This window comes from Xiphias gladius, chromosome 9, assembly GCF_016859285.1.
Source record: "Xiphias gladius isolate SHS-SW01 ecotype Sanya breed wild chromosome 9, ASM1685928v1, whole genome shotgun sequence".
In the NCBI taxonomy this organism is placed as follows: Eukaryota; Metazoa; Chordata; class Actinopteri; order Istiophoriformes; family Xiphiidae; genus Xiphias; species Xiphias gladius.
Genome location: NC_053408.1, coordinates 12,524,206 through 12,544,017, shown reverse-complemented (window position 1 = coordinate 12,544,017; position 19,812 = coordinate 12,524,206). Strand labels below are relative to the sequence as shown.

General features: G+C 38.4%; 1 protein-coding gene across 1 annotated transcript; it reads right to left on the bottom strand.

The window, feature by feature from the left end:
* Positions 1–783: 783 nt before the first annotated feature.
* cmn (calymmin) lies at positions 784–16,263 on the bottom strand. Its single transcript, XM_040135940.1, has 39 exons — positions 16,245–16,263; positions 16,097–16,156; positions 15,639–15,689; positions 14,800–14,850; positions 14,284–14,337; positions 13,373–13,432; positions 13,219–13,287; positions 13,095–13,142; positions 12,913–12,993; positions 12,730–12,846; positions 12,445–12,489; positions 12,130–12,171; positions 11,849–11,896; positions 11,054–11,107; positions 10,800–10,892; positions 10,532–10,588; positions 9,807–10,232; positions 8,553–8,846; positions 7,282–7,338; positions 5,338–5,394; positions 5,143–5,181; positions 4,935–4,979; positions 4,790–4,828; positions 4,594–4,650; positions 4,391–4,459; positions 4,123–4,191; positions 3,863–3,928; positions 3,662–3,718; positions 3,394–3,441; positions 2,948–3,019; positions 2,593–2,664; positions 2,426–2,497; positions 2,265–2,333; positions 2,106–2,168; positions 1,938–2,003; positions 1,812–1,850; positions 1,432–1,653; positions 888–944; positions 784–788 (listed from the first exon to the last, which is right to left on the bottom strand). The coding sequence occupies exons 1-39, from the start codon at positions 16,261–16,263 to the stop codon at positions 784–786; spliced, it is 3,009 nt and encodes a 1,002-aa protein (XP_039991874.1).
* Positions 16,264–19,812: the final 3,549 nt, after the last annotated feature.

The window sequence follows — 19,812 nt, the reverse complement described above, 5'->3', positions numbered from 1 at the left end:
ACTACAGCTGCTCCTTATCGTAGCTTGTAACTCACTCACACCTCAACTTCATCCTGAACATAGATATATTCTGTATTTCCATTAATGTAGACTGCACACATTCTCCTACTACCCATGCTTGTTTAAAACTGCGCTGCAGTCAGGATGATCAGGGGATTACAACTCTTTAAGAAGTGGTTGTTTTTCTTAATGACACTGATTTACTGGCACTGGTATTTCCTATAATGTACATTTTAAATATATTAAATGGGCTCTGCCTTTTCTGTAACATAATGAATGTAGAGAAACACACAAGCAACATTTTCACTGTTGGCATTTTCTGATGATTTAATCAATCAAATACTGTACAATAATAAACAGATGCTTGCCACAAGTAGTAAAAAACCCTTTCCCGTGCAAAATAAATTAGACTGAAATAGGTTTTATAGAAATATCTTGAGTTGAGAACATCCAGGCAAAACTGATTCAATTAAATCACTGACCACATGCAGCAGCCAAACTCCATTTCTTCAACAACCATTTCCTTGCATGTACAGTGAACACTAAGTGCAGGACAAAAAGGTATCGTAGAATGCATAAACATTTACACTAAAACCAAACAACTGAAAATGCTTAATGCTTAAATTTTGTTTCATCTCTGGACTTACAAACAAACACAAAAATATGAGTACCAGGGCTATTAGACAGACAGGAGAAATCCAAAATAATATACAATTAGGAAACAATCAAAAATAATATACATCAACAGAAACTGAGATTACACTTGCAGAGTTGTCAGCACGGTTAATCTGTGTGGAGAAAAGAATAGTACAAAGATGAGATGGATGGTAGAGGAAAATACAGCAGTCAGCACACTGAGAAATTTTTCAGTTTGAGTCTGCTCTTACCTTGATAGCCACTATTCCCAAAGAAGCCATTCAAATCATAATTGCCATTCTTTGCTCCTGATGACCAAAGAAACAATGCAAACTGTTAAGCTAAAGTTTTTAAAAAACGTTTTTATCTCTGAATGATATTTACATTGATTACATATTATGACAAAGCAAGTTTACGGCCTCCTCCTGGATTCATATGTTGACATGTCAAACTGAAGTTGTCTCTGCAAATTACGAGTAATTTAAGTGTACATCTCTAATGTTTCCTGTTGTACTATGTCATTGTTAAATAATAAATGTGTCACTTTTTAAAGCATTAGTTTAACATTTTAGGAAATTCATTTGGGGGCTTTTTTTCTTAGCTGACAGTTAGATGAGAAGATAAAAGCAACAATTCCTGAGTAGTTCATCCTCTCTTTCATTTTCCTCTGCTTCTCCCTTCCACCATAATACTTTACTGGAGTCTAGATGAGCTGTCTAGCAGTGGTTTTACTTCTCCAGGACTTGCCTTGTGGGTGAAAATGCAGTTTGAGATGCTGCTGAACGTGTATCTGACGTGGCAGCTGCTGTTGCAGCAGGTCGTCGGGTTGCTCAGACGCCTGACCCAGGCCCTGCGTCTCTGTGGCGCGTGCAGAATCAAAGCTGAGGCTGGCAGTGCCCGCTGGATTGGGCAGGTCTTCAATACCTGCTCCAGGCACCACATCAGGTTTTAAGTAGGACTCTACAGGCAGATAGGATGGGACAGAGGGGTAGGCCAAGGTGGGGCTAGGAGTGGGAGCTGCAGGAAATGCAACAACTAGGGAGGTGAGGCAAATGGGCAGATATGATAGAGGGAAAATAGGTCAACAGTGTCAAAGATTTCGATGCTGTCTTTATTCTTAATGCATTATTTATGCAGTTAAAATGTTGGCTTGAAACTAGTGTCACTAGTTTTACCTTCTGGTTGCACATGTCCATTTATGTAGCCCACGTTTTCTGAAAGTGACAAACAACAGCTAAACATGTAACGGAATTCAATGGAGTTACAAGAGAAAGCCAAGCAGAAATACACACTATACTTACGATATCTATCAATAGACATCCCCTCGCCTTTACCTACAATCGCTGGAGTCGGTAGCTCTCCCTTCACTAAGAGGTCAGAAGGAAAAAGGATAAGATAAGAGGAGATTGGGGTCTACAGTCTATTTGTGCTGTGGATCTCTAAAAAAGAAACCTCTCTCCCTGACTCACCATAGGATTTTCCAGCCAAATCTGGCCCAAGAGGCAGGGACTCATAAGGTAAACCAGCTGTATCTGTTTAAGGCAAAAAAGTACATTGTGAATGTTCGCTTTGTTTCCACATTTCTAATCTGACTGGTCAGATGAATAGTACCAATAATGACAAAATACCATATTCTCCACCAGATCTGCCTCCAGGTGCAGATTCAAGGGGCTGTGACTGGTGAACTCCCTGGTTCTCTGTTAAGAGATTGATGTGAAACCATTTGGCAAACATGATAAAAATACAGAGGACAAGAACAGCAAAACAAAAACACATTCAAAGGACATACCATATTTCCCAACAGATTCTGCTTGACCCCCAAAACCAAGAGCTTGTGGTGCATAGGGAACTTCACCGCCACCTTAGCAGGAAGCAGCCACACATCGGTGACAAATTCAACCAAATAAATCAACAAATGACACGGAGAAGGTGGCTGTCGTGTTTGCTGAATCTCACCGTATTTGCTTGTTAATTTTCCATTATATCCAAGTCCAAGAGGTTCAGGCTGATATTGTGACCCAGGCAGACCTGGAAGTAAATTGAATTCAGAAGCGACTCCAGTAGCTGGCTAACTTAGTATAGCATAACGACAGTAAAAAGGCAGAAACAGCTAGCCTGCCTCTGTCCAAAGGTAATAAAATCTACCTACCAGCACATCTAAATCTCACTTATTAACAAATTGCATCTCGTTTTGATTAATCCATACAATCGCTAAGAAACTCAAGTTAGCCCGTTGCTTGCAATAGCTTCATATTTACCATACAAGAAAGCTAATAAGCCTATTTTCCACTTTTCATAGAGAGGTTTTTACCATATTTGCCAGTAGATTTGACTTCAGGGCTCAGTGCAGCTGGTTGAGCTTCATAAGGCATTCTTTGATATCCTGCAGAGGAGGCGGAGAAACAGGAACAGAAGAGAAATAATAAAAGGTTAATGGGGGCAACTTTTGCAGAAGTGTGACTGAGATTTTATGTGTGTCGCAAGCGAATCACAACTGGAGACAGCTGAGCTGATTATTCACCATATTGGCCAGCTATATTTCCATTACTGCCAAGACCAAAAAGTTGCCCACCATTGGGGATCCCACCATTTCCTGAGCAGAGATGGAGCGAAAACAGTGTAAAATGTTCAAAATGACCTCTCAAAATGGACCCTCGTTAGAAGCCTTTTCACAGTAAAGCGTAGGTTTTGGGTTTAATGTCATTAGTCTATCACTGTCTGATTTCTGGAGTGGCTACTATAGTGAAGATAACTGACCATAATTTCCAGGTGCAGGATCCCCTCCCATGCCGGCGCCAAGACCACCTGAAAGTATTTTGAATTAATATCATCATTAATATCTCAAGATAGTCTTGATCTTTGTATGCTCAGTACACAGAGCATGGTACCAGCATGACAGAAATAGCAGTTTGGTTCCAACTTTGGACAAACACACTAAAAACTCCTCATGGTACGACACATTATTTTGTAATGCACTTAACTTTTTGTTATCAAGGCTACTCAAGACATATGATATGATTCTCACCATATTTTCCTGATGACTTCCCATCACCTGCAGGCCCATGTGATCCTCCACCATATCCTGGATAGAATTGAGACAAAGAGTTTAGAAGCAGCTTGTGTTTATTCTTAATGGGCTGGAGAGACACTAAAAAGCAGACATTTTGGTTTATGCATTCAACACACACAAATAAAGCCAAACCATGCAACAACAATGTAGACATACCATAATTTCCTGCACCATTAGTTCCTGTACTGAGGGGTTGTCTGCCAAATTGCAACCCACCGATGCCTGAATCAGAGTGAGCAAGGCAGTGAGTTGGTTGGCACATGAATAAAGAGAAAGGAACTTGATTTAGAGTTCTGGCCATCAAGGTGAAGCATAATTTTATTACCTATAAACCCATGAAACCATAAACATAACTCCCTTCTCCTTCCCACGTTTAATTATAGTGGAGTGACAGGATATGACCAAAAGGGACTCACCGTACTTGGTGTTTGACTTCTCTGCACCCATTCCAAGATTCTGAGCACCATTAGGCAAGCCACCCATTCCTGTAACATTGGAAAAAGCTGTTCAGTTCTAGTGTGTTGCCTATAAAAAAGGAAATGTTTCCTAAGATACTGCAATGCTAAACTGGTGTGTTCATCATTTCTGAAGTGACTTTGGAAACCGGGCTTCTCCTAAAATGAGAGCTTTTTCTCACTAAGTTTTATTATGTTAATAAAGATTTGAAAGTTATACAGTACATACCACCATACATGGCGGCCAATTTTCCATTTGGACCAAGGCCAGCAGACTGAGGCTCAAGCTGACTAATTCCTGCACAAGCACACAGGAAATATATGGTGCATCACATCTTTTAACATTTACACCTTGAGATGAATATGCTGCTAACATGCACATGCATTTTCAGCCCAAGACGGTCAGACTTTTATATGATGCCGTGGTCTTACCATCTAATCCGGCAGGAACCACTGGGGCTCCACTGTGAGGAATCTGTCTGGCACCACCTGTAGAATCAGCAGCAAATTTCACAATCATGGATTAGTATCACTGTTTCACTATCAATCTGTCTTGTTGATTTAATGTTCTGCTCCCTTATGTCAGATTTTTCTTCCAGTGAACCTTCAGTGTCCACCTGTATCATACCTGACTTGGCATCGGCAGTGGGTAGACCCTGGCCAAAACCTGGGGAAAAGAGAAATGTCTGTTTTACATTTTACTGTGATTCACAGAAAAATGCAATATTTGCAAAACAGACTTTCTGAGTTAAATATTTCATAATACTACTTACTTGCATAGTCAGGCTGTATACCAGCACCATAGACATTTTCATACCCTGCAAAAAAGACATTATAAACTATACTACCTCAGTGTACAGAACTTAGACTAAGGGTGAGCTATATGGGAATATGGAATCTACCAATTCATAGATTCATAGTATTTTATATCATTTATTGATTCAGTATTTTAACAAAATTTAAATAAACATGGAAGCCTACCTGATTTGGACTTGCCTGCTTCACCCACGTCTGCATTTCCTAAAAAAATGGCAAAATTTCAGTAAAACTTTACAGACAGGTTTTTGGGGGTCCAAACTCAGCCTCAGTTCATAACGCTACCATAGACCTAACCTATCATCATCTTTGAATTAAAAGCCAGTGTTTAAAGTACAGTATTATCCTTTGAAAGTGCACCTCCATATGAATTTCCATTTCCATGTCCGGCTCCAAGGTACGCTCCTTGTCCGTAACCTGAGAGCATATAGAACAATAATCAAAATACAAACCACACTTCTAATTATAATTATTTCTGTGAGATATTCTGTGAGATTAAAAAAAAACAAACAAACAAACAATCACCAGGCTGGTTATCTAAGACCTGCACGTGTAAAACAAAAGCTACTAAATTTCCCTGGAAGTGAAAGACCAAGAAAATGTCACAGCTCATTTTTCACTGTATGTTTATATTGACAGTAAATATTACCAGCTCTGTATCCATTGTTGAGTACAGGGACAGTGTAACCTCCTGCTCCATAACCTTTGGATAAACAAAACTTCATTCAGATATATAAGGTCTTCACATTAACCATGGACAAGTAAACAAGGAGAAGTACAGTGAAAATAAAAAATACACAGTTATATAAATGAATAATTACCAGATCACTTCAAGAAATCTCAATTATATTATGGACTGTACTATTGGATTTCAAACCTTAGATCTTGCCCTCATTTCAAAGGCCATTAATAATACCAGTGCATCATGGCATTGAAGTCTGATAACGTGAAAGGGAGGACATTATCTGCTATTAATTTTGTTGATGTGTCATGGTTGACAAGTCTCCTAAATAAATAAGCAAACCAAATATTTCGTGGTCTGAAGCAGAGATCATCATCCAAATGTCTCAGCAGTATGTCCTAAAATAGTTTGGTGAAACAACAGAATAGGACATATTTTCAAAAGTTTTTTGCACTTCATACAACACATGCAAATGATATGTTTTATCAGGTTGCTTACCTGGTTTGTTTGCTCTACCTCCTGCTCCATTGGAAAGACCCCCTGCAGTCGCACCATATCCTAAACAATGCCACAATATCGCTGTTGTCAGGCCTACAGTCACCTCTGCATTTATTTAATGATCGAACCTGAAACAAGCTTTAACAGTCGTCAGGAAAATGTTCCATTGTGAGGATTTCATACACATGATTATTGAGAATGAAGAATAAAGTAGATTTACCACTGGGTTTAGCACCATATCTGTTTGGAACACCAGCTTCTGCTCCATAACCTCAAAACAAATTAAAGAATCATTAGGAACCATTAATAAACAATATAAACGTATCTATGCAGAACATAATGTGTTTTGCCATGAACTTAATGTACTTGAAGTACCCTTTGTTTTTGTGCCAGTGAATGCTCCAGCACCTGCATTATAACCTTCAATGATGCAGAGAAAACATTGTGTACACTCAGTTTTCATCCTCTGCTTTGACTCTGTGTATTTAATACTAAAGGTAGTGACGGAGCAAATGCAGTATCTGTTTCTCAACTTGGATTAAAGATTAATATAAAGTTTTACTGCCCTTCAGTATTTCATTTCAATTAAAAATGATCCCAATTCCTTTAAAGTACATTGTACGAGCAGTAAAAGTGAAAATACACATTTTAGCATGTAAGAATGCTTAGACCATTGAAGCTACAGTATGGAAATCATTTTTGGTGCATGGCTGTTGAGAGCCATATACATCAACAGTATTAAAATGCAATACTCTCGGTTTACCTGATCTAGGTATTTTAATCCATTGTCCTTTTGGTACTCCGGATGGTCCACAGTCTAGAGTAACCATGCAAACGTATTACAAAAACAAAACCAACACGCAGATGAGAACATACAACTGAGCAATTAACCACCAAACAAGCAGCCTCAGTTATTTTAATTTTACTCTGATTTTGGGTTTGGGGAAAGTGAAACCGCCAACAGACACTACGTTATCGATATATTTGGACTCATTTTATGCCCTTACCCTTGGAAGATTAGGCCAATACTAATTACTTCTGATTTAGTGAATGACAACTCCCTGGAAGTGGGGCACGACTTCAGCTCTCTGATTATTATTCCAAGAAAGTAGACAAATGTTTACCAAGTTTGGCTGGTTTGGCTCCCTGTCCCTTAGAGACTGAAGCTCCTCCTCCGTTCTCTAAAAGGCAGACGGACAGAAGAAAAGGTCAGGGCTTAGTTGGACACATTCCATCTACTGTATCTCCTTTAAGTGTTTACACTTGCAACATCAAGTAAAGAATGTAATCTTAAATAAGTGGGTAAAACCTGAAATACAGTACAGTTCATGCACTGAATGCACCAATTGAAATTTATAAGGATTAAGATGAACAAAATGTCAAAATATTACACTGATCAAACAACAAACACAATTCTTCCCACTTATAGACTAGAAGTGGTTAATTCTCAACCTGTTCCAAACATAAAAAAAATATTGTGACATTTTGGTAAAATCCATTATTCACTTTCTTGCTGAGAGTTGGATGAGAAGGTCAATACCAATCCCATATCTGCCCATCAAATGTAAGGCTACAGCCAGTGGCCAGTTAGCTTAGTTAAGCATAGCATAAAGACTGGAACCAGGGGGGAACAGCTGGTCTGGTTCTGTCCAAAACCATAAAATTACTCCTACAAGCATCTCATAAGCTCACTAACTAACAAGTTACATCTTGTTTGTTTAATCTGTACAGAAAGTTAAAAAAAAAAAAAAGACAAATTGTGGTTTTACAGGCCAGGCTAACTGTTTCCATTTTTTTTCCAGTCTTTATGCTAAGCTAGGGCAACTTTCACCTAGCTCCAGCTTTATATTTAAGGGAGAACTATGAGAATGGTATAATTTTTTAAGTGACATGTTGATTATTTAAATATCACAAAGTTTGGTGACAGTTTCAACAAGAAAACATCAGGGATAAACACATATGGACACAAGTTATTGGTAATTTGCTGAGACAGCAATGAAGAGAGCATGCAACACAAAAACATACATAAATTGTAAATACACAGGAATCTGTAGAATGATAACAATTATAACCATGAGCATCGGCTAGGATTCACTCTCAAGTTGGCATTTCTGTACTTGACATTATAACATGTATTTTTTTATTTAAAAAAAACACCATCATGGGTTCAGATATTGTATAAATATTAAAGTGTTTTCAGAGCAAGTTAGACTGAATTCTAGCCGTTAAAACAACACAAATCTGGCAGTCTGATGAATCCTGTAAGACACTTAGAGCAATCATAACATCCGCAATTCTGCAACAGACTTAGAGTTAAGACAAACACAGGATTTAGTCAACATTTACACATGCAGTCCAAAACTAATAAACAAACCCAAATCAAGATTTAGTTTACCAGTTGCCCCAGTTTCCCCTGCAGGGAGACCTTTGACCCCGAGTCTGTCGCTTCCCCCAGGGTGACTCTTGATGTTTGCCTCTTCTGGTGCAACTACAGGCACACCCACAGTCAGTGTCTCTTCAGGAATAATGTTCTCTGCATTTTCAGCGGCCACTGCTTCAGGAACAGCTTTGGTTTTCAGAGGTTTGATGCTTGCAGGGGAAGCATCCCCCTCACCGGGGCTGTCTACCCCAAACAGAACGTCTGCCTCTGCACCTTTTTGCTCAGGCACAGCACTTCCTGTCACATAACCTAGAGGCCATACATCTCATCAGCATTTATGTGTACATATTATTTTGCTAATCGTTTGCAAATTATTACAGCAAGCGACCGCCGTATGTTAATAAACACAGAATACACAAATATATAGAAAACATTAAAACTACTACTAGTACTCGAACTTGTTGCATTGGAAACACATGGAGCTAAATGCACGTGGCTGAAAACTGACATTCTACAGTGATCAGCACCAGTGTGTAGATTCCCAAGAATATGCATTATGGTAGCTGTTTCCATTACTACTCAAAGAATTATGTTTTTGAATGACAATCCGTGAGTTGCTTTATAAAGAATTCGGTTTTAAGAGAACATCCATCTCTACTAAAACATAACTTTGCCTAGTTTGGCAACTGCGCACATCTCTTTCAGCGCGTTCTTAGAAAATATTTCCTTTGCTAACAAAAAATAAAAAATGTCTGTGTAATTCCATCAGTTGCTCACAGTGGTTAAGTTCTCACTGAGCACACAGCAAAATTTGGCAACATTGCCACGAACAACCACTGTCACAGGAAAAGTTCAGTAGACAATTCGTTTTTTTCCCTTTTAATAAACTAGTAGAGTCTCATTCTGCTATTTCATCTCGGTGTTTTATAATTACAACACTGCAAAACATGCTGATCCACATAGGGATTATACTGATTCTCATGAAGTACATATGAAAGGTGCATATACCCATGTACAAGTTTTAAAATTTGTTGCACCAGTCCCTGAGATACAAACCCTTTACTATCAGATCATTATCATCTGTTTTTTTTTTTTATCCTTCACTTCCACTTATAAGAAATAATTCAATTCAAGTAAAAATAAAATCTGTTTAGCAATTTTCATTTAAGTGAAAGTGAAAAAAATAAAATCCAGTGTACTGTAGACTTACACCATATATATTGGTCATGCTACGGAAGCACTGCACAGATTCGGGTTAAGGGTACTTGCCTTGAGATGGGACTGCTGCTGGCTCTGGTGCTGGGTTACTCTGTGGAACCACTGGTGCAGGTGCCTTCGGTCCCATGCCCTGTGGGCCCATGGGTACAGGTTCAGGTGTGGGTTCAAGTGCAGGCCTTGGGTCCTTGCCTTGAGTAAGCGCTGGTGCCAGTTCTGGTGTAGCCTGAGGGACTAGCGGCGTCTGTTTGTAGCTTTTACCTTGTGGCACAGGTAAAGGCAGCTTTTGATATTTCTCCTGTGTCGCCATTACAAAGATACCACTGGTTGGCTTGAGGGCAACAGGTGCCGCACCTTGAGTTATTGCTTGTTGAGGTGTAACACTTGGTTGCTCAGGAGAGAGAACTCCACCTTTGAGGCCCATTCCATTGGAAGGGCCTGCACCCTTTGTAGCCTTCCCATTTGGCATCATGCCGTAACCTGAGAACGGCACAGAGATGAAATCCAAACCGAATTTGAACGGAAAACCACTGAGAGTATAATTAAAAAGACAGAAAATTACTTAAAATGAGTGCACAGTAAAACTCAAAACATGACAAAATTACACATCACACATTAATCTACAGAAAGTTTGCAGAACCAAAGTTGCAATGCTACCTTTTAGGTTAAGACAAACAATTTGTTAGGTCAACACTAAGGAAAAGTAGAATTTAACAAAAAAATGTGGTACAACAGAGATAAAGCCGAAACAAAACACATGGATGTACACAAGCATTTACCAGTATTGGCTGCTTTAGCCAACTGTCCATTGGGTACAGCAGCAGGACCACCATAGCCTGTAAAACATAACATTGTCATAAACAAATTCACAAAATCACACAAAATCCCACAAGCACTGCAGACATTGTAAATATATGATTTTCAGATCAATACAAAAAGAAATACTTATGAAAAAACTTATTAGACAAAATTATGCTTGAAGTTTACATGCTTGTTTTGGATATCAGAAACACAGGATGTGTTATTTATATTATTAAGAAATCTTACCAGTGCCGAGTGTTTTAGCACCTTCGCTTGGTGACATTGCTCCAACTCCTTTGGTAGTTTGAGGTTTTGAGCCTCTGCTTGGCCCTCCGTATCCTGCAAACGATGGTTTACAAATGTCACAAAGAGATCCCAGTGACACTGTTGCGCTGACCATCACAACAGCCCCACAGGATTAACTTTGACAAATGAGATTCAGAGCTCAATGAATAACTCCTATTGAATTCCAAAAATAAATTTGGATGGGTGGAGCTTACCATTGACTTTACCTCCATATCCACCAAGTGAAGCACCATTTCTAACTCCATGACCTTGAGAGAAAATATAACAAAAATTAAATTATACAAGATTTTAAATGCCAAAATTATAATGAATCAAAGAAAGATTAATTTTACACCATAATGTAAAGCTACGGTCTCATAATTAAATGCAAAACCTATGTTAAATTAAATTTATTTAGCTTTTCTGTTTTTAATAACCAATTTAATAACTCTTTGTTGTGATAAATTTTCCATGCCACATTAAAATCAAATTACAATACAGAAAACAAAGTGAAGTGGTGTATTGCATTTCAGTGCCAATACTAAATGCAAACCACAGTCATTGGATTTCATGAGGAGGTGCAGAGGAGAATTTTCTGTTTTTGAAATGGAAACACACAAAATGCAAAACAATCAAATGTTCAATCACATCTTGAGTCACACCTACTTATTAACGATGAATAGTTGAATAATTGCCGTAATGTTTTGTTTTTTTCTTAATTATGACACGGTCACACATTCAAATTAAAAAGGAAATACATAAAACGTGTATTTTTCAATATTTTACTTAATTTACTTGTTTTATTTGTTTTGTTATAAATTTTGGAATTTAAAATCTTCTATATATAATATAATAAAGTATTACTCTATATAAAGTGCATATTAACAGGATGTAGCATTGGGTTTGGGATTCAGGTCAGGCACAATATAACATAAATATCCCATCACACTAAACCACAGAGCTTCCTTTCTACACGATGAATATATGTAACAATAAATATGATCAATTACCATTGGGTTTACTTCCATATCCATTGGGAACACCTCCATTTCCGTAACCTTGAGAGCAAATACATCATTACAGAAAGATCTAAACTTTTACAGCTAATGTTTATGACATGCTGAAAATACAAATAGTACCTGGTTGGAGTCTAATTGTACCACCTCTGGTGGCTCCATATCCTGTAAAACATTCATGAAGGCAAATTGCTTTATAATCGGATTTGAGATGTCTTTAAAATAAAACAGTATCTTGAATCATAAAAAGATCTGAAAAAAGAAGTGAGCCTCACCGTTGGGTTTGGCACCATATCCATTTGGAAAGCTGCCATACCCTAAAAAAATATTACAGCGGAGTAAAGTAAAATCAGGATTTATGCTGACACCTTCATCTTAGCTTCATGCAAAGAGGTCTAATGATTCAACTCTAATATGAACTGAAGTTATGTGTTGTTTTTGAAAAGAGGTGGATTCTGTTTTAAATATTCTCTAAAAGTAATGATTAAGGAAACATGTCCATAGCTCATCTAAGAATCTTATCAAAAAGAAGTAATGCGTGAACCTACCCAAAAATAATTACATCTATGCAATTGTGACCATGCCCTTACCTGGTTTTGGTGGCTTGGCAGCTCCACTGCTTGGGTATCCATAACCTTGTTACACATACATAAAGAACAATTTTAATCTTATAGTGTAAATGTAATAAGAGTAATAATAACAACTTTCTTGCATGTTGACCCACCATTTGGCATGGCTCCATTTCCATTATGGGCTCTGGCTCCTGCATAACCTTTACATTTTATAACACAATGATTTTAGATGATTTTAATGGTTGCCTGTCTTTTTTTTTTCTGTATGTGATGTATTGTATTATATAATAATTACAGATGTACCATTGGGCTTTGTGCCTTGTCCATTGGGCACACCAGCTGCACCACTGTAGCCTGAAATTTTAACATCATCAGGTGAGTCCAGGAAATTGTGCTGAGTTGTACACAGGAACATGTAATCTAGAAACAGACAATAACCAAATTTGAAGATATATTATTTTCAATTGACAGTAGTGATACTCCTACCTTGCTTCGGTCCCTTCATTCCTCCATTTCCATACCGAGGTCCCAGAACCAAACCAGCATGGCCATAACCGCCATTGTGTCCTATAAATATACACATATATATTAACAAATAATATTTTACTTTTATTAATCATGGTACCAAATAAGTGAAATCAACACGGACTGACTAGAGTATGACTCACCTCCCATGGGCTGAGTTCCATAACCATTATAACCATTACTGCCATATGCTGGAAGAGCAAGTTAAGACACTGTTACTGGTGTATCAGGAGGTGACCTCAGTTCTGTGCCATGGCCTTCACTCACCCTTGCCTTGGTTCCTCGCAAGCTGAGGTACTCCCAGACCTCTGGAGGTTCCCATACCTACACTTGGACCTTAAATCACAGAAATACAGATGTATAAATCTTGTGTCAAAGTGAATGTTTTTATTTCCTGAACAAGATGAAGAAGATGAATTACCTGCCCCATAAGGTTGTGTTCCATATCCCTTCATGGGTTTTTTTCCAGCTCCTCCCTGCCCTTTTAAATAGACAGACATGTTTAAGTTACATAAACAAACAGACAAACATGTTTTATGTCTGAAAAACTGAAAAAGTACCAGGCTGCCTATAACCACGTAACCGCTTTACACGTCTCACCATTTGGTCTTGCCCCATTGCCATTAGATGGGCCAGCTGCGGCTCCTTGACCAGAAGAACAATTATTATATTCAAAGATGTTGTACAATTTACATATATTTATTAAAATGTGGGCTTTAAAGTTTGGTTTTTACAGATACTACTATTGGTTTTAGCTACATTTACATAAAGTACAACAGATACAGCACCACAGCCTTGCAAACAGAAGATTTTAATTAATCTACATACAGTACAATCGGTATAGGAACTCTCTACGTGTTGCTGACACTACAAAATCAGTTTTAGGTCCTTTTTCTCTTGATGCTATATAGCGTAACCAATCATCAGTCATTTCAGTTGGGTTTTTAAAATGTGGATGCTGCAGAGAAAGGCTTTTAAAAGTCACTAATGCCGTCTTAGATGAAAATGTGCTGATACATTATATCATGTTAATGTTGGATTCTGACAGTGATTTTACTGAATTCTTGCAAAGTTCCTTTTTAATTTATTATGAATCTGACCTATCTGACAATCTTTACTGGGTTCATCTCATTACACGGTTCTTCTTACCCTGCTCTTATTGAATGTATATATGTGTGTGTTTGTGTGTGTATGCTAACAAGATTTTATTCTTAACATCCAATAAATAAACACAGACATAAAATTGCTGTAGGAGCTACTGCATTTCCATTAATGTAACGTACATACAGCAGACTTTCTGTCTTCATTACATGACTGAAAATGGGGACTTACCATTCAAATGGCCTCTGTTTCCATTGGGTGCTATAGCTCCAGGAGTTCCATAACCTGGAGGTTAAGGAGACCGTGTGAGTTTAAATGTGGCCTCAACTCAGCATCTGGTTCACAGTTTCTCAAGTGATCACAACCATTTTTCCAAACTCCCATCATTCTCATGACCCCAGCAATTAAAGATGTCAGGTAGTTACAGTATGTCAGCTTGAGTGTGACATACTTTTCAACTCTATTTCCAGCACATGAAGTTAAACTAAAATGATTTTATAGCAGAGAATTGATGATATCATCTATCTATCTCTTATATTCAACACATATAAAACATTTCCACAACCCAAACCCAACCAAAATGTGATCTAGTATATTATCGCATCTAAAATACCATTGCCTTTAGTTCCTTGTCCACCGTATCCGCCAGCTTGAGCACCGTAGCCTGCAACTTAAAGAAAATTTAAATTGAATGGTGTTGTTGCTCATTGTGTGTGAAAGCGTATGCATGTGTCCTCAGTATCATACCGTTGCCTTTCATTTGTTGCCCATTGGCTGGGGCGGCCTGAACACCATATCCTGCAACAAAAATCCCAGAATGATTATGTTACAGCAATCAGTCATTACGTTGCGTTTTCATTATTGCTACTGTGGATGCAAAGTTTAAAGGTGGAGAGCTGTATTCAATATACAGTATCTACTGCTGGATTTAGCTCCATGTCCACTGGGTAAAAAAGCTGGATTTCTTCCTGGATTAGAAACACAATGTATGCACAGATAGAAAGGTTAGTGAAAGATACTGATTCCGATACACAGGTTAAACACTGAGCAAAATGTGCTACAGTACAGTTATCAGGGGGAAAAAAAAACTTAAAAGGAGAAAAAAAAGGGTATTTTGGATGACTGATTGCTGCTTTGTGAGCATGAAATAGAGCGAACAAAAGCGAAACTTCTCAAACTCACTCTTGCAGCTGATTCAACTTCACTGCTGTCCATCTGTATGCTCACTATACTCCAAACACTCAGCACAAACCCCAGCAAAATATGGCTAAGTCCACTTTTTCTGTGGTGCCCCTATATGTCTCCTGAAGCTGTGAAGCTTCACCAGAAGCTGTGTATTTAACTACATTCAGAAATATTTGAGTTATATTTTGGCTATGCATTTTCTATGCCTGAAGCTCCACTGTGACTAACTGAATTTAAATTGTTGACAACCAACTTTTAACATCCACTTTTTTAAGCCTGTTGATTGAGTGAAAAAGAGAACTTCAGCACCATCACACCCTCACTGCAAAAATATTAGTCACCTGAAAATGTTTTTTTTTTTTTTTCTTTGAGCTGAGGTGGATTCATATCAGAATACCTACCCTGCGGTTTGCCACCTTGTCCATTTGTCACACCAGCTGCTGGTCCATAGCCTTAAAAAACAAGACGTAAAAACATAATCAAAATATCCAACAATATCCAATTTAAACTGATGATTTGCTTAAATAGAGTGAACACAGATATGCGGTGAACTTACCTTTTGTCCCTCCTCCATTGGTCACACCACCTGCTGCTCCATAGCCTTAATTAGATTATATATGTGGTTAAAAAAAAATCAACCAAAAAAAAAAAAGACACAAAAAGAAACATTAAATGTCATAATAAAATGCTAAATTTGCATGATGGCAGTGTGTAAACAGAGTTACCATTAGATTTTGCTCCTTTTGCACTTGAAACCGCTGGCCCAAAACCTGAGAGCAACATTAGGAAGATGACAGTCTCAGTTAAGATCAGCCGACCATGCAGGTTCATTTGATGTTCACGTTCTGTAATCACTGACCTACTCCTTTTGTAGGGTATCCACCATATCCATTTTGTGCACCCATTGTCTGACCCACACCTTAGAAAAAAAAATAACAACAACAACAACATTTCAAATTCTTAGGAACAGGTGAGTTCATGGTTGGAGAAATGTGCTGTTAATTTACCTTTCGATGGCATCAGCATTCTTCCTACACCTCCACCATTTTGGGGTTTCTTTCCTAAAAAGTAAATAAAAAACTACATTATAAATGTTAACTGTGCCTCGGCTTGTGTCAAAATTCCACAATTGTAATAATTTTCATGTTTCATAAAGACAGAAAGTGTGGATTCACCATTAGGTTGTGGCCTTTGTCCATTGGATACTCCAGCTGCAGCACTATAACCTTAAACACAACACACATAATGTAAAACTACCGTCAGATTATTGCAATATGATGTTCAACCAATTGTTCCGCTAAGCAATTTAATGAGATGAAACGTTTTGATTGTGGCTGTTTACAGTTTGGAAAGTTACCAATTTGATCTGTTCTGCATGCGCCTTTTCTTCTGTCCATGGGTGATCTGAACTCACACACCTAATTTTCCGTTTATCCACAGCTCACCTAAACTGAGCCGAGAAACTTAAAGCTCTCGATAACTCTGGAGAGGGTCTTGTTCAGCCGCCCTCCTCACCCTGATAACTTTCATACAGCCCCTAAACTGTTAAGAAATACCATTATTTTTTCCACAAGTGAAAAAGAAAAACTTTACATTCTCCCTGTTCTCTTACAATTTGGGCAACTGCACTGGTGATACATCTGTAGTCATCAGAAAATTATATTACAAAGATATATACAGTATGTCATATAAATCAGACCTTTGTCTACACAACTCCATACAGCTGTGTTATGTAGACTCATGTCAATAGAGACGAAGCTCAACATAAGGTAGCATGAGTGTGGTGATGCTTATGGGTAAAACTACCCATGACTACACACTTGAACTGACTGGTCAGTTGAACATCATAATCGTAGATTATCTTGGCTGCTGAGCCGACTCTCGACAGGCTTCTACAAAGAATAAGCTCATCCTGGAGGCCCCCACCAGAGATTGAACCAGTATCTGATGACAAAAACGCTCATATCATTATGGAAACTGTCCCTGTGAGTTATTAAGGGACTGTCCAGAAAGTGTTAGCGGGAAATGGAGGGATGGAACTGGGACACAGTTATGTATTTTTGAAGGAGGGATAGAGCGACAGTGTGACTTTTTTGTGCGAGCAGGAGAGATTTATATTTTTTAACTTATTAGTTTATTTATTTATTTTAGAATTTGGAAACTGGGTGTGCGGCACAAATATTATGGTGCTTAGGTCCATCAGCAGACACAGAGCTGCCACCAGCATGTGTCCTGATTTAATCATGCACTAACAGTTCATTTAGACGCTCTTAATTCAAAAATAAAGTGACAGTAGTATTGAACTTTGTGTTGCTTTCCACTGCGAACGGCACACATTGGTTGCTTTAGCTTAATTTATAATTCTATTGACATATCGAGGTTTACATTGCCGTATTTTAATTATGTTTTTTTTTCCTTAGTCAATATTAATAATGCTAGGAAGGAGCTTGCCTTTTTAAAAAGTTAAACGTCAGGTTCAGCCCACCTCCCGACCCCAGTAATTTTCACACGGTCGCTAAATCAGAATTGCACATCCACTTTCAAATTCAGTGTGGTGGTGAGTCAGTAGTCTGATGAACATTTTCAGGCAGAAGTCATTGGAGTGACTGCGTACAAGCAGTAAAACCATTCTCTTCCCTTCTCACAGAGGGATGTTAAATTTAGAGTGCTGCTGCCACTGAAGCCATGCTGCCTTTGATTCCACAAACTGAGGCCGCTGGTTAAAGAGAAAACCGATTATACGGCTGCTTCGCATCATCATAAGAAAAGTTGGTAGAGGGCCAACCACAGGGAAAAGCTATGCTGCTCGCGCATTGCTAGGATTTCAGTTTAACATGATCGTTTGAAATTTGACAGGCAAACCCGACCATCAGAAAGACATTTGTCTCATCTCTCCTTCATCTCTTCGGGACTCTTAGCAGGTTGTACTAACCAACAACACTATGCAGAATATACAAACACACGTATGGGGGTACAGTTTGAAAAAAAGAATTATTTAGGATAGAGTTTAATCACTTCTCTTAGGGATTTCTGTTCAAATCATTCAACAGCCTAAATTCTGGCCTAGTTTTGCATAATTGAGTTCTGGTATTAGTGTAGATGATGTTGAAAGAGTGCAACTCCAGCTGCCACTCTTGTTTAATTTAAAACTGATCAAAAAAGCAATATGGTAGAAGCTTCCACTCACTGAGACAAAATACAACATTTCAGAACTCGCAGAGAGCCCACGTACTGACTGGTAGGAAAGCTGCAAGCTGCAATTAAAACACTGTGGATACAAGAAAATTGAGCACTATAGTAGACTTCATAAAAAACAATTGCGGGTGAATTAAAGATTTTCTCACTATGATACTGTAATGAAATTAACTTTTGCAAGAGATTTTAGCTCTAACAGGAAAAGATCCACTTACAGCAGAGATAGATTTTCTGTATATTTGGTTCATTTTCTGATAAAATCACCTTTTTAGAAAAACTTTAAATCAAACGCAGCAAGAAGTGAAACAATGAAATACTGTATGTCGCTCACAGGGGCTAACTATAGGCCTTTAAATTACGACTGATGTGCAGAGACAGAGCGGTTCCTCATTGCCAGCTACATCGTCATAGGTCCCAGAAACAATAAACTACAAAGCTGAATTTCTTCTGGAAGGATTCTAATAACTGGCTTTCAATTTCTGTATGAACTTCCCAGTGTTTTTGCCACCTTTGTGTTTGCATTTACTCCAACTAAACCTGTCATTTCACTTCTTTTGCACAAGGCAGCTATCTCAGACTGACATTACTGATTCACAGGCTCAGTCACAAAGACATTTCATGCATGTAATAATGTTACAAAAATACACCCCACACAAAGGAATTTAAATCCAATATAAAACATCAGCAGGAGTCAATGTGACCACTGAGCTATTGGTTATCGAATTGTTTTACACTGCAGGGGCCTCCATCTCTGCACTTCAGACACTCACCACCTGTATTTGCTGTCTGCATCAGCCAAAGGATCACCGCACCCTGAAGAAGTAGTTGCCCCAACATAGTGGACCTGGAGGAAAAAGCCCAAACTGTTTTTAGACCCAGCAGGAGAATGAGGAGGGTGAAGCAGATGTTCTAGAGTGGGCAACGTACCCTTATTGAGGGGGTCTAATATACACTCTGGTCTGAGGCGCCCCTCCTCTCACCACCTCTTCTTGTAGATGCTCCTGGTCTCCAGATCCTCCCCACTCTTGTTGGGAGATACACCCGAGGTGTACACACACTAACTGAATAATTGGGTGCTTAAAGTACATTAACACTTAAGAGAGAGAGAGACAAGCAAAGAGAGGGAGTTCACCAGATTGGACAGTGACTGATGAACTGCGGAAGGTGCATCACACACGCTGGATAAAGGAGGACGCAGCAGTTTTGCACTGATTTGTGATCATTTTTATAGTTTAAAATATTTTGAGCAGTCTGTAAAACCATTCATTCAAATTTACCTGTCTGTACATATGTGTATATCCTTACAGCAAATTAATCTATGCAGTATTTTTGGATCAAGGTGTTGGCCATCACTTCCTAATGTCATGCAATGCCACAAAT